This window comes from Zalophus californianus, chromosome 7 (genome assembly GCF_009762305.2).
Source record: "Zalophus californianus isolate mZalCal1 chromosome 7, mZalCal1.pri.v2, whole genome shotgun sequence".
Lineage (NCBI taxonomy): Eukaryota > Metazoa > Chordata > Mammalia > Carnivora > Otariidae > Zalophus > Zalophus californianus.
Genome location: NC_045601.1, coordinates 119,327,433 through 119,342,028, shown reverse-complemented (window position 1 = coordinate 119,342,028; position 14,596 = coordinate 119,327,433). Strand labels below are relative to the sequence as shown.

The following is a 14,596-nucleotide window of genomic DNA, read 5'->3' as shown; positions in this document are numbered from 1 at the left end:
GGCACTTTTCAGTTTGCCAAGCTTCTTTCTTATCTATTAGAAAGATATGTCAAACTAGGGATACATTGGTCTGTTTTTAAGATACATATGGGATAAGTCTGGATTAGGAGAAGTATGCTGGGCTAGCATTGAAGGAAGCCTCTAAAGAGAAAGCAGAGGTAAAGACAAAGATTGGTGGTTGGGTGTCAGTGTGCTGAGGAGGAAAAAAAAAAATAGATTGATGGCTGGGAGTCACAGGTTTTGGAAACAGAAACATAAAAGAGGTTGAGGGGGACCTGGATGGCTCAGTGGGTTAGGCGTCCAACTCTTGACCTTGGTTCAGGTCTCTATCTCAGGGTCCTGAGTTCAGGCCCTGTTTTGGGCTCCACACTGGGCATGGAGCCTACTTTAAAAAAAAAAAAAAGTTGAATCTAGTGGAAGAGAAGATGTAAAATACCAAAATAGGGCTAACTGGAGTTAGGACTTATCATGGGAGTAAATGTCAGGCCAGGGGTACAAAGAAATTAAACCTCCAACTAATATTTTTCTCTCTCTGCTCCCTTTCCATCCCTAAGTTAAATAATGGCAGAGACAAGTCTGTTAGATGCTGGGGCCTCTGCAGCCTCCACAGCTGCAGCGCTGGAGAACTTACAGGTGGAGGCGAGTTGCTCTGTGTGCCTGGAGTATCTGAAGGAGCCTGTCATCATTGAGTGTGGACACAACTTCTGCAAAGCTTGCATCACCCGTTGGTGGGAGGACCTAGAGAGGGACTTCCCTTGTCCTGTCTGTCGAAAAACATCCCGCTACCGCAGTCTCCGACCTAATCGACAACTAGGCAGTATGGTGGAAATTGCCAAGCAGCTCCAGGCTGTTAAGCGGAAGATCCGAGATGAAAGCCTCTGTCCCCAGCACCATGAGGCCCTCAGCCTCTTTTGCTATGAGGACCAGGAGGCTGTATGTTTGATATGTGCAATTTCCCACACCCACCGGGCCCACACCGTCGTGCCACTGGATGATGCCACACAGGAGTACAAGGTGGGGAACCAGACACATGATGCCAAGGTGGGGCAAGAGAGAGGAGCACAGAGGATGGGAGACTCCCTGGGTAGAGGATCCTAAGCTGAGGGTGACTGTATCTGGTCCTTACTCTCTAGTCACCTCAAAGCTATATACACAGAGGGCACACAGTACATCTGATCAGTTATCCTCAAGCATGAAGAAGAGCAGTTTTGAGGAGTGCCTCAAAATTGCTTTCTGACTTTTCCTAACATCATTTGAGTCTTATGGGTGAATATTGGTTTGTGTGGTCTTATAATGTATCATTTTTTATAAATGAATGAAACCACTTGGAGATGGTCAAACTTAGGAGGAACTGAAAAGTGGTCTGATTTCTTCATTCTGTCCCCCTGCTCAGAATGTTATGTATTGGGAATACATAACATTAGTTTAGACTGATCCCCACCAGACTAAGCTGAACTTGTCTGCCATTTGTATCTGCCTAGATAATAGATAATGTGGCATCGGATTTAATTACTGTTGGGACACAGGGTAAATGTTCGAGTAATAGGAACTAAAGATTTTGATATCTTAGCACTGATCAAGTATTTTGTTTAATTATGTTAATAAAATCTTGGACACAAGATTTAAAGTTGTTTACAGTATAAGTAATAAGTAATAAAGACTTTATTATATTTGTAGGTGGTTTGAGTTGGATGGGAGGACAAGTGTAAAGAAGGACATCAGAGTACAGAAGGTCACTTTGACCATAATAGGCAGTCACTTGAGTAAGAAAATGATAGGACTGGGGAAGGACACGGAGTTGGTGACAGCTGGACAACTGTGAGATTCAGTGAGAGGAAAGTTTGGAGAGCAAGGAAGGTGATGGGGACAGGCTGGCGGCAGGAGGAAGGACCAGAAATTGACACCCCAAATGACAGGCAAGGAAGGGAGTGGGATCAAGAGGTGATGAGATGGATAGGAAGCAAAGAAATGGTTTAAAGTAAATGGGTTAATCTCTGAATGTAGGATGTACCAGCCAACCCCAAATGCTACCTCTCCCACTTCCCACCCTCAGGAAAAATTGCAGAAGTGCCTGGAGCCCCTGGAGCAGAAGCTGCAGGAGATCACCCGCTGCAAGTCCTCTGAGGAGAAGAAGCCTGGAGAGCTCAAGGTAAAGGCAGACGATTCGATTTGGGCTGCTCTGCAGGCAGTTAACCACACATTAACCACACATTCTTTAATCCACCAGTTCTGATTCATTCGAAAAATGCTGTTCTCTCAAAAACAATGGTATTTTATTAGGCTTCTTTGTCATTATACGTTGTACTTAAATTATTTGTCATGATTTAAGTTTTGAAGAGAAGGATGTAGGAAGTGAAGGAAGGACAGACAGGGCATCTTACGTGTGGCAAGTTGAGGGAGTTCATGCCCATTGGTCTCCTTTTTTTCTTGTAAGGCAGGGAGAGAGCAGGAATAGGAGTTTCTTAGAGAGATTGAGGAGAGAAGAATTTGGAAGGTTCACTGGGGAGAAAGAAGGAAGAAGCTAACAAAAGAGCTCCCAGAACTGCCCAGTGACTTTAGGACCACATTCTCTTAAGTAAGTTCAGGTATGCTAGATGATGTTGGTTCTCCTAGACTGTTGCTCTCTCCATCCTACATCTATAGGATCCTATCTATCCTTCATGCAGGATAAAAGCCACTTCCTATGCAGCCTTCCTTGACCCTTCAGAAATTAACTTTCTTAATTTGCATATAATTTTGCTTCTCTTTCATAGCATTACCATATTTGTAGAATGATATTTTGGTATCTGTCTTATTTTACTGGACAGTGAACAATTTTTAATAGTGGCAATAATAACTAAGTATTTATTGAGTCCCGTGTATGAATTCATTGGGTGCCATGACATTCCAAACTTACAGGGTTGCATTAGGTTTTAAGGTTCTGCCCAGGTTAGAGTTCTAAGAGTTCAGGCCAATGAACATGTGGGACCTAGAGAAGCTATAAGACAAAGGAAAGGGAGTCCTGGAGGTCATCTTTTGCAAAGATGAACTTAGATACCTTTGTAAAAGTGGTATTATTACCCTCAGTTATCACAGGAGGAAACAAAACTTGAATAAGTATCTAGTCCAAGATCACACAGCCAATATGTAGCAAAATCAGGGGTACTAGCTCTGCATGAATCCATAAGTATGTATTAAACTTCCAGTATAGGCCAAATTCTGACACTGGGGAACAATGATGAGCAAAAACACAGTCCCTGTCCTACTTGAGCTTACAGTCAAGTGGAGAAAATAGATAATGACTTGGCACAAAAAGCACAGTTGCAAATTCATAAGAAGACAACATAGAAATTTGACCTCATTAAAAGCTTCCAGAAGAAATAATGAATTTTTGGAGTTGAGATTTAGGGATCACCAGAAATTAAACACAAGTTTGAAAATAGTAGAAACACTAATTTTTTAACAATGACAACATTTTGATAGAAAGCAAGTATTATTAAGTATTACTAAGTACTACCTTAGTCCTTTATATATTTGAATAAAGCGAGCATTTGAGTTTTTTAAAATTATAACTAATTTTGATTGCAAAGGTGAACTTTAAAAAAAAGTTCTTTGTTCTTTTGGAGGGCTCCTGAGAAACTTAAAATATGTGAAAACGAAGCTTATTCCCAGTCATTAACTTTCCTGTTCCTGTTGATCACCTTCTTAAAGGTAAAGGATAAAGAGGGGAATAAAAATTTTTTAAAACCTTCTAAATGCTTGAACAGATCTGTGGTGTTTTTAAAAATTCAGTGGTCTCTGAAACTACCACCAACATTCCTTTTGTGACCATGTAAATTCTCCTTCCTACCTCTCCCTCATCCCTACTTCCAAAATCAGACCCAGTGCCCCTTTTAAACATAATTAGTAATTAACCATGCTGAAGGGAAAATTATAGATAAAATAACTTATCTGCATAATTTTAAAAAGAGACTTATGCCCAAATACACACACACACACACACACACGACATAAAGGAAAGTGATTTATATAAAATATGTAAATATTTGGGCACAACTACCCTGAAAGACACCACAATGTAGTTTTATCCTTGTACCTATATGTGACATCATCAACAATGCAGCAAATACAAATTCAGACTGAAATAATTGCATAGTAATGTTGACAAGCACCACAAGGAGCTTAGCTCTTGGTGACATTATTTTTCAAAATGATAAGTAACTTTTGGTAAAGTTCTAAGAAAAAAAATCTTAGTTTTATTCAGCCATTTCTGAAAAATTCAGGTATATTAAAACTGGGTACGGATTAACTCTGTTTAAATTACTATGTATAAAATGACATTCAATTCCAGGCCTATGTTTTTAAATATACAGCAGAACATAGAAAATGGTGCAGGACGGTGCATGTTGCAGAGTCATCTCACATATTGGAGTGCTAGCAGCCTTACTAGAGTACCCCCAGTTATGGCAAACAAAAAAATGCCCCTCGTTTCCAAAATATCCCTAGTGGGAAGTAAGAACCTCATTAAGAACCACTGCCCTACATATATAGAGTGAAAAAAAAAGAGAAGGGATTATGGGATTATATAAAAGACAGCCCTTTTGCTTCCTATTTACCACAGTTATGAATCCTAAATTCTACCTATACATCACCTCTCCGACATACACCAACACACACGTGTGTGTGCACACACACAAGGAAAAAAGTACTTTACTTAGGGGTTAAATAAAATTCAGTTACTTTACCAGCATAAATGAGTTTATTCAGGAATAGCAGAGAATTGCAATTCAGGACAAGCAAGCTAAGGCAAATCCACAGGCAAGTGTAGAGAACAAAGGAGAGGACCACTCTTCTCAAGAGGAAAGGAGGTAGTTGGGAGGGGCTCTTATAAATGAAAAGTCCTTGAAGTGACCTGAGAGTTCAGAGTACAGTGACTTTTCATTGGCTGGGTTGTGACAGTTTGTCACTGGCTGGGCTTGTTGCCCTGCAAAAAGAAACCTTCCTTCCTCCCGTTGGGGTGGTTAAGATAGTATGGACTTGCAAGGTACATCTCTTCCAATTGGGTTTACGATTGACCAGCGGTAGGGTGTGAGTGCTCCCCCTGCTGGCGTCCTGACTCCATTTTAGTGAGGTTTCCTTTTATAATTTTCACAGGGTAAATGCTGTAAGAATATATTTTGTTCCAGTGTGCACCTGAGAAGGCAGCAGTGGAATGGGAAGCAGCAGCAGCTCCAGAACTGGAGCTAGCCAGCCTCTGCTGAGAACTAGCTTGAAATCCAGAAACACCAGGCTTCGAAGGCCCACACTGGCTTTGCAGCCCCTCTCTATTCACCCTCAGCCCTGCCTTTCAGTCCCTATCTACTTTTTACTTCCAGATTCCCTGTCTCTGCTTCTCTTTTACTTCCCTCTTGGGTTTACTTTTCCCCATCAGTCACGTGACACTTGGGAGACTCCATCTGGGCAGATCATTTGTTGCAGTGGAGGTACAAAAGGAAGGAAATGCTAGGTGATACCCTTCAGAAAGTATTATGGCTGGTGTTTTAGTACTATATTATCAAATTTCAGGAAGGTTAGAGGTTTAATTCTGTGTGGTAGCTGAGAGAAAAGATATTTCAAATTTCAACAATTAATTCACAAACTTTTGGAACCTATTCCTGGGATGGGAACTGTCAGTTCTCTGAAGTGACTTGAAACTATTTAACAGGTTCTTCCCTGAAATCTATATACAGTTGACCCTTGAACAAGGTTAGCAGTGCAATGGAAAATCTACATATAACTTTCAACTCCCCAAAAACTTAACTCTTTTTTTTATTAGTTTCAGAGGTAGAGTTTAGTGATTCATCAGTTGAATATAACACCCAACACTCATTATATCACATGCTCTCCTTAATGCCCATCACGCAGTTACATCATCCCCCCCACCCACCTCCCCTCCAGCAACCTTCAGTTTGTTTCCTATGATTAAGAGTCTCTTATGGTTTGTCTCCCTCTCTGATTTTGTCTTATTTTATTTTTCCTTCCCTTCCCCTATGCTCCTCTGATTTGTTTCTTAAATTTCACATATGAATGAAATCTCATGATATTTGTCTTTCTCTGACTGACTTATTTCACTTAGCATAATACCCTCTAGTTCCATCTATGTCGTTGAAAAACTTAACTCTTAATACCTTACTGTTGACCAGAAGCATTAGTGATGACATAAACGGTATTAACACCTATTTTATATGTTATTTGTATTATATACTGTATTCTCACAATAAAAACTGGAGAAAAGGCAATGTTACTAAGAAAAGCATAAGGAAAAGAAAATACCTTTATGGTACTATACCCTATTTATGGAAAAAAAATCCATGTATAAATGGACCCTCACAGTTCAAACCTGTATTGTTCAACAGTCAACTGTATGTATTTTGTAACAACCCATTACTAAAATCTTGCTGATTCTGATAGTTTTCCAGTTGGTTCTCTGGTTTTTAGAGGGTAGATGTCTGGTAATATACAAATGATCACCATCTCATCTCTAATTCTCCAGTACTTATTTCTTTCCTTTTCTTGATAAATTGCATTAGCTAGAACTTTAGAGTTGGGAATAGCAGATATATCTTGTATCCATAATAGTAGATGTCATTATATTATTGAGTTCTTATATCTTGTTTTTTTTTTTCACTAAACCATAGAAGTACAGCTTTTTTTAGAAGTTAATAAAATTAAAATTTTTTTAAACACTGATTTTTTTTAAATTCCCCAGTGGTCTTCATTCCCGAGTAATCAGTAAGGGTGACATTGGGGAAGGAGCCATTACTTACAGAAGGAAATTTCAATGGAGAGAAACATGAGTATCCTGTTAAGCTATTTCCATTGACACTGGAAGTCTGTTAATTCATACACATGGTGGGTAGGAAAAGGCCCCGCTGGCCCTGCTAAATATAACACCTTCCCTCTTTTCTCAGAGACTAGTGGAGTGTCGCCGGCAGCAGATCTTAAAGGAATTTGAAGAGCTTCATAGGCGGCTGGATGAAGAGCAGCAGATGTTGCTTTCACGACTGGAGGAGGAGGAACAAGACATTCTACAGCGCCTCCGAGAAAATGCTGCTCATCTTGGAGACAAGCGCCGGGACCTGGCCCACTTGGCTGCTGAGGTGGAGGGCAAGTGCTTACAGTCAGGCTTCGAGATGCTTAAGGTTCGACCTTTGCCCCTGCATAGCCCCTCAGGTCAAGTGCAGTATAGCTTTGCACAGGCCATTCTGTCAACCTGGGATGCTCACTCTTCTGCTCTGCTTCTCTAACCAGTTCTTTATTCCAGACATACTCAAAGGATCTTTTTCTATAGAAAGGCTTCTCTGATTTCTCCCATCCCCTTCTAATCATTTCTGTGTTCTTATGTCTTGTGAACAATTATGTGCTTAATTTGTACCAAAGGAAAAGAATTCCCTTTGAAAGGAGGGAAATTGAGTCTGAATTAGTGAAAAAAACTATACATTAAAAATTATGTAAATGTAGTTGCCATTACTTTTAGGTCCTGGAACTTGATTTACCTACTGCTAAAAAAAATACAAACCTAGTTTGAAGGACACTTGAAATTATGTATAAATAATATATTACTTTTGATATGTAAATAATGCCTCTACAATGTTTGAAATAATTTGTTCTTTTAAGCAGATGAATGGTGTTAGCAAAGCTGTAGGAAATATGTCTCTTATTTTAGAGATCAGATTACCAACATTTGAATCAGTGAGGCTTCGTTGTACATTTATCTGCATGTTATGTATTGCTTGGTACTTATTCTTGTGTCCCTTCATGTATGTGTGTTCTGCCTTCCACATTAAACTGGGAAATCCTTGGGGGGCAGAGATTTCTCTTCTTTGTCTTCTGGACCCCAAGTATTCACAAATCAGGATTGGCACACAGTTATTAATATTTATTAACCAGTACCAGACAGGGATAACAAACAACAACAGGAAAGTGTGATTCATTCCTATGCCACCAGTCTATACTGATCCTCAAGGAGACAGGTGTGTGGTTGGTACTTGGGGGACAGAGTAAAGAGTAGACAATGCAAATGTCCTTTGCACTGAGCTCCCAGTGTCCTTAAGGAGCAAGACAAAGACACAAGAAACCATTTGGAAGTGAGAAAAATTACCAAGCTTCATGCTAACCAAAAGTTGAAAATAGGGATCAGGTCGAGAGATGTACTCAGATCCCTCTGGAGCTCTTCCCCTTGCATTGTGACCCTTAGTTTGCCCTATTCCTATTGTATAGATCTAGGACTTTGGGGAGGGGGGAACCTTTTGCCTGTAGGACCCTTGACTACCAGGACCAATATTGCTTTCTTTTCTCCTTCCCTCTAGGATGTCAAAAGTACCCTGGAAAAGTAAGTGATTCTTGCATCTCTTTGAGTGAGTTAGGTCTTAGCTTAGAGACCAGGAGTACAGTAAGGAGTTAGGGGAGGATAGGAAAGTCACGCAGTGTCTGGGTAGGATGTGGGAGAAGATTCATTGCATCCCTGAAGCCAGTTAGAGAGCAAATCATTGGGAGTAATAGTCCATTACCTTTTCCCCTTTGAGCATCAGGACTAACCTGGTAAGGAAGATACCAAGGTAATGTAGAACCAGATTCTCCCTGTGCCTGTGGGTGGAAATGTGTCCAAACAAGACAGACAAAGGAAGGGGTTGGGAGAGTGGGGAGAGTGATTACTACTTGCATGAAATATAGTCACACCCCCAGAAAGTTCTGAGACTCATTCTTAAAATAAGGCTCTGTCCAGGGAGCCATGTGGCTCTCCATAGATTGGCAAAAGAAAGCAGTAAGTGAGTACTTGTCTTCAGAGAGGAGGGAGAAAGTGGGAGGATGGAGAATTTTAGTTTCTCCCTAAAGAGAATATCTGCATACTCACTCAGCTGGAGCTTCCCCTGACCCTGCCCTTTCTTCCCCTATCTCCCTATCCCTCCTAGATGTGAGAAGGTGAAGACCATGGAGGTGACTTCAGTGTCTATAGAGCTGGAAAAGAACTTCAGCAATTTCCCCCGACAGTACTTTGCCCTAAGGAAAATCCTTAAACAGCTAATTGGTGAGTTGTTCCCAAAAGTAAACTAGCAGAGGGAATCAGCAGAGAAGAAAGTCTTTAGATCCCACATTATCTGGGCTTAACTTATCCCCCATCTGTCACTTTTTGTGCCTATCCCTTTACCTGGCTTTCAGTTTCACTGTGAGTAACAGAGCTTAGGAGTCATCTACTCTTAGGTCCACACTTTTCTAAATAGGCACCCAGAGAGGTTAAATAATATGCCTAAACTTGTCTCCCCCCACTTGAGAGTGAAAGGGAGTATCATTAATATTTACTCAGAGAAAATAGTCGTGAACCAGGACTGTTTCAGATACATAGTCACCCTATCCCTAGACCATAATGCTGTCTTGCTGTGTGTATCCTTCTTAACATTTTCTGTTCTTTCTGGCCCTTAGACTGTGACTTGTGCTTCTTCACATAGTGAGATGATGTCACAGGGTGGTGGAGAAGGGATCAGGCAGGAGCCTAAACCATCAGCCCTTGCAGAATCAAGAGATCATTAGCTGTTTACTTTAGGGCCAGGGTGAGAAGGGAAGCCATTGCTCCCTCCTCTCCCTTAGGTGAGACCATGGATTGAGAAAGTTAACCAAACCACGGTGTTCTGGGGACCGTTAAGTAAGCAGGCTGTGTAAAGGCAGGCTGGAAGAGTGAGGCAGGGGCATTTAGCTATTCCCATCCTCATCTAGCTCCCCACTCTGGCTTCTCCCGCCAGCGGATGTGACCCTGGACCCAGAGACTGCTCACCCTAACCTAGTCCTGTCAGAAGATCGTAAGAGCGTCAAGTTTGTGGAGACAAGACTCCGGGATCTCCCTGACACACCACGGCGGTTCACCTTCTACCCTTGTGTCCTGGCTACTGAGGGCTTCACCTCAGGCCGACACTACTGGGAGGTGGAGGTGGGTGATAAGACCCACTGGGCAGTGGGCGTGTGCCGGGACTCCGTGAGCCGAAAGGGCGAGCTGACTCCACTCCCTGAGACTGGCTACTGGCGGGTGCGGCTGTGGAATGGGGACAAATATGCAGCCACCACCACGCCTTTTACCCCTTTGCACATCAAGGTGAAACCCAAGCGGGTGGGCATATTCCTAGACTATGAGGCCGGCACACTGTCTTTTTACAATGTCACAGACCGCTCTCATATCTACACTTTTACTGATACTTTTACTGAGAAACTTTGGCCCCTCTTCTATCCAGGCATCCGGGCTGGTCGGAAGAATGCTGCACCACTTACCATCAGGCCCCCAACAGATTGGGAGTGACAGGTAGGGATGTGGGAATAATTGGGGTGAGTCAGGGTCAAGAGCTATGGGCCTTCCTTCCTGTGACCTGCTGGAACGTCTTCATGTCTGCCTGGTTCCAGTCCTGCACTGTCTAGGAGAGGCATCTTGGTTTCTAGAATGGTTTATATGGAGGAGTAGATAGGACTGGTCTGGGATGAGAGCACAGCTGTGACTCCCTTCTGTCAGGGTGGGGAGCTAGTTCCCAGGGGTTGTCTCCCCTGAAGTCCATCAGGTTTTCCTATTGCACATGGATAGGTTGGGAAGGAAGGAGAGGCTTTTCCGGAAACAGAAAGTCTGTGGGAGGGTCTGACTTGCTCAAAACCAGAAGAGGAAACAGAAACCCCTGTACATCCTTTTAGGGGGTTCTTTGACCCAGAATGGTCTTATTTCTTGAGGAGGATCAAAGGGGTCTGTGTACCTCTAGACTAAAATAAAGATGAATGATAGTTGCTCTTATGGGTCTAGAAGTTAAGGAGTTTTTTTTTTTTTTTTTTGAGGGCAGAGATTGAGCATCAAGATTAGAAAGAAAGTCGGGAAAGGGGCTAAAGGAACAGATTCCTAGTGACTAATGAAGGGGAAAGGGGTTTCTTTGGTCTTCCATTCCCAGAGTAAGTTGCCATTATGAGTAGGATTGGCCAGAGGTAGGAATGTGGGGAGGAAAGGGTGAGAAGAAAGGAGAGGAGAGCTCAGGTCCCTGCCTCAGCCTTCAGCAAAGCTGGCTTAGTGCCTGCCTCCTTTGAGTTGGTTGTCTCCAAGATGTCGGTCAGTCACCTTTCTCCTGCAGAGATGAGGTACCAGAGACCCCTCAAGACACATCTGCCCTTTCACTGCTTTCCCAAGGGAACCTGGAAAGGACAGTCAGGTATTAGAGGAAAGAGAAAGGTTTTTCTATCCAAAGCCCTGGCCTTAAAGAATGTTACTAAGTAGCTGCTCCCAAGTTGTCAGCCTTGTTCCTTGGCTAAGGTCTCCAAGCCAAAAAGGGAGAAAGGAAGTAGAGTCTTCCTCACCCTGAGGACAGGGTAGAAGAGAGGGTGTGTGGAGGGAAGGGCAAGATAGGCAACTTCCTTTAGCCTGTGTGCATATGGCCTGGAACTAGTGTTCACAGGAGCCAGTCTTTTGCTTATTTGTTGCCATCCTTCACCTTTTGCCATTTCCCCTATCAGAGAATGTAAATCATTTTAACATTAGGCCAAAATAAACAACTTGTAGGGTACATATGTTGTCAAAAAAGGTTAAAGCTATGCATGCCAAACCGAACTAAAATGATTTGGAATATCTGCTATTTGGGTGATCAGGGGTTCACAGAAGATTGGGACGAGAAACCGCAGTTTATTGAGGGTGTTTCAATTCCTCCTACCACCTCAACAGGACTTTGTCCAGACTCTCCTCTTACCTTTGTGCCTTGACTGTGGTTCTTTGTGGCAAGATGCTTTGGTTGGTAAAACAATATGGAACAAAGGATCCACTGAAGTGATCTCTGTGTTGTGTGGTAATTTGACGATGGCCTTGTGTTGATGTGTAAGAATCACTGGTGTTAAGAATGCATGATCCTGGGGTTCGCCCTCAGTGATTAATCAAGGTCTGGGGTGGGCCTGGATGTCTACATTTTAAACATACTCCTCATTTGAATTTAGGGATCCTTGTGAAATTAATCCCAGAGGAGGTTTTGGCCATTTCTTCTGAGCTGGAGGCCTGGTTCCCTGCCTGGCCTGATGGGGTTTGAGAAGGGAGAGAGGCCTTATTCTCTCCTTAATGCTGCCCTCTCCCTGTCTCAAGGTTCATTCATGTTCTGCCCCTCCAGCTCACATCCCTCTACTTCTGACTTCAGGAACTGGTGGTCATTAACTATGAGGCAGAAGTAAACACAGGATGTCAAACAGGACAAACGGGAGACAGGTCAGAGTAAGGGATGTGAAGTATATGATTGGAATAGGGGAGGTGAGGGAGGGGTGAGTTTCAGGGGCAGGAGATGTCAAAAGTTTCTGTGCTCCAGTACCTAAGACTAGAAGTTAGCTAGGATCACCTACTGTGTGTCCAGCACTGCATAATAGGAAGTGGGGTTTTTGTTTTTGTTTTTTTTGGTAAGTGGAAAAGAATGGGAATAAGCTGTGCTTCCTTCCTTTGACCACCCTCATGATCCTTTCCAATTTCACTCCCACTGGTACCAGTGCTTTTTTTGAATGTATAACTTCTGTTCCTTCAGTCTGTAGATCTTTCAGCATCTGCCTTTGGCTTCAGGAGCGTAGGGCAGAAGTTCTAGCTGGGTATAAATTGCACATAAGCATCTCCCCAACCTATCTGCATAAAGAGAGCAGTCTTTTGTCCTAAAAATGTTTTGCAGTTTAAGATCATCTCCTGTTCACTAGACTTTCCTACCTAGTATAACTGATCATGGGCTTGAGGAAGACTAGAAGGTAGCCAAAACTCAGAAAGGGACCCTGGACTTGGGTTGCAGGGGTGGGTGTGGGTTTACAAATAACTGGGGTCCCTGAGGCCGCAGGGTAGTGCCGGAGTAAGGATCGCGGAGAGAGGCTCGCGGGCCCAGGAACTACACTTCCCAGGAGGCCATGCGCGGGCGCCTGAGGCGGGGCTATCGGAGGGGCGGGGCCTGCGGACTGTCGTGTGTGAGGCACTCGCGCGGCGCAGATGGCTGGGCCGGTGAAGGACCGCGAGGCCTTTCAGAGGCTCAGCTTCCTGTACCAGGTGAGTCGGTGTCGGGGGGCGTACGGGGAGGCGGCCGGATGTGGCCGGCCACGAAGCAATGGTTTCCTTTCTCCAGGCCGCCCACTGTGTCCTTGCGCAGGACCCCACGAACCAGGCGCTGGCGAGGTTTTACTGCCACACGGAGAGGACCATCGCAAAGCGGCTGGTCTTGCGGCGGTGAGACGCTCAGGGAACCTGGCGGCGGGTGGGAAGCATTGGGAGAGGGAGCGCGGGCGCTCGGACCACCATCCCGTTCCGTCCGCAGGGACCCCTCGGTGAAGAGGACCCTCTGTCGTGGCTGCTCTTCCCTCCTCATCCCGGGCCTCACCTGCACCCAGCGCCAGAGACGTGAGTGCTCCTGATGATGTGGGGGTGATTGAGGAGCACCAGTGGGCTGGGGAGGAGACCCCCTTCCTCGCTTTAGACCGGCGTCTGGCGTGGGATCTACAGCAGCCGGCTTTTTCCAACTCTGGGTTGAATTGCTAACTTCACCTGGACCAACTAAGGAAAGCCAGTAGGGAAATGATGTTGCCATAAGACGTAACCCAGCCATACATACTAATAGATGTTATTTTGCATGGTGGAGGACAGAATTCACATCACCATTCGTTCATTCATTCGACAAATATTTTTCTAAGATGAGTCAAGTATTGTACAAGATCCATTATTCTCATTGAAATTATAGTCTGATAGGACAGACTAAGAAACAAGATAGTGTAGAAAAATGCTTTACTTGAGGAAATAAAATGCTAAATTACTTATACTAATAGTGGTGCGGTTCATGATAAGCAAAAGGAGTGAGAAATGGAAATTCTAGGCATGTATGAGGACCCTGAGACAGGAGAGCTTGTGGTGCTGTCAAGGAGACCAGACTTCAGGAACCTGGAGTTTGAGGTAGGCCAGGGCAAAACATGAGGCTGAAGAAGGAAACAGGGCAGATCTTGAAGAGGCTTGTTAGGGAGTTTGGACTTTATCTTAAGGGATACCAAGAAATTGACAGACTTTAAGCAGAGGTAAGAAACCTCAAATTTGTATTCAAACTTGGGGAGTGTTGGAATTCTTACTGAGAAACAGTGGAGGCAAAATTGGGTGCAGGAGACCTTTTCTTCTGCTAAACCTCGGCACTTCCCTCCTCCTCCCCACTTTCATCCAGGCTGCAGGGGACAGCGCTGGACAGTACAGACTTGCCTAACTTGCCAACGCAGCCAGCGTTTCCTCAATGATCCTGATCATCTACTCTGGGGAGACCGGCCTGAGGCCCAGCTGGGGAGCCAGGCAGGTGAGAGGTTTGTAGAGAAAAATTGGGGATGCCCCAGGAGGATAGGCGTGATGGGGGGCATAGAGCTGAAGAGAACACACAGGTGGATTCTGGATTGGTGTGAGAGGTGCCACAATCTTAAAAAACTCAAATTCTCATCTACCCAGATCTCAAACCACGACAGCCCCTGCCAAATGCAGCTCACCCCATTCCAGCCCACCTCCCTGAGGAGAAAGTGTAGCCTCAGAGCTCCAGTCACCAGTGATGGATTCACCCTATCTTTCAAATAAATAAAGTATAATTGTGTTTCA

The 14,596-nt window shown here is 43.9% G+C and overlaps 2 protein-coding genes across 9 annotated transcripts in view; both read left to right on the top strand.

Annotated features, from left to right (window-relative positions):
* Window positions 1-12,835, top strand: part of LOC113926951 (E3 ubiquitin-protein ligase TRIM39) — a 14,575-nt gene extending 1,740 nt beyond the window's left edge. For 4 of the 7 annotated variants that reach the window (XM_027602394.2, XM_027602398.2, XM_027602397.2 and 1 more), the window contains 6 exons: window positions 555-1,014; window positions 2,054-2,149; window positions 6,930-7,160; window positions 8,328-8,350; window positions 8,931-9,046; window positions 9,756-11,798. In XM_027602394.2, coding sequence (XP_027458195.1) covers window positions 562-1,014; window positions 2,054-2,149; window positions 6,930-7,160; window positions 8,328-8,350; window positions 8,931-9,046; window positions 9,756-10,303 — 1,467 coding nt within the window. In that variant the 5' untranslated portion in view covers window positions 555-561 and the 3' untranslated portion in view covers window positions 10,304-11,798. The other 3 variants (XM_027602401.1, XM_027602400.1, XM_027602399.1) reach the window with 3 other exon arrangements.
* Window positions 12,818-14,596, top strand: RPP21 (ribonuclease P/MRP subunit p21). Of its 2 annotated transcripts, none has more exons than XM_027602403.1 (5): window positions 12,818-13,027; window positions 13,104-13,204; window positions 13,293-13,375; window positions 14,181-14,313; window positions 14,453-14,596. In XM_027602403.1, the coding sequence occupies exons 1-5, from the start codon at window positions 12,971-12,973 to the stop codon at window positions 14,511-14,513; spliced, it is 435 nt and encodes a 144-aa protein (XP_027458204.1). In that variant the 5' UTR covers window positions 12,818-12,970; the 3' UTR covers window positions 14,514-14,596. The 2 variants fall into 2 exon arrangements, with proteins under 2 accessions (XP_027458204.1, XP_027458203.1); XM_027602402.1 differs by having other exon boundaries at window positions 12,829-13,027; window positions 14,181-14,306.

Coding starts and splice junctions, on each gene's coding strand:
- RPP21 (XM_027602402.1), top strand. CDS start 12,971: ATGGCTGGGCCGGTGAAGGACCGCGAGGCCTTTCAGAGGCTCAGCTTC. Junction 13,205..13,292: donor AAGCGGCTGGTCTTGCGGCG/GTGAGACGCTCA, acceptor TTCCGTCCGCAG/GGACCCCTCGGTGAAGAGGA. Junction 14,307..14,452: donor CCAGCTGGGGAGCCAGGCAG/GTGAGAGGTTTG, acceptor TCATCTACCCAG/ATCTCAAACCACGACAGCCC.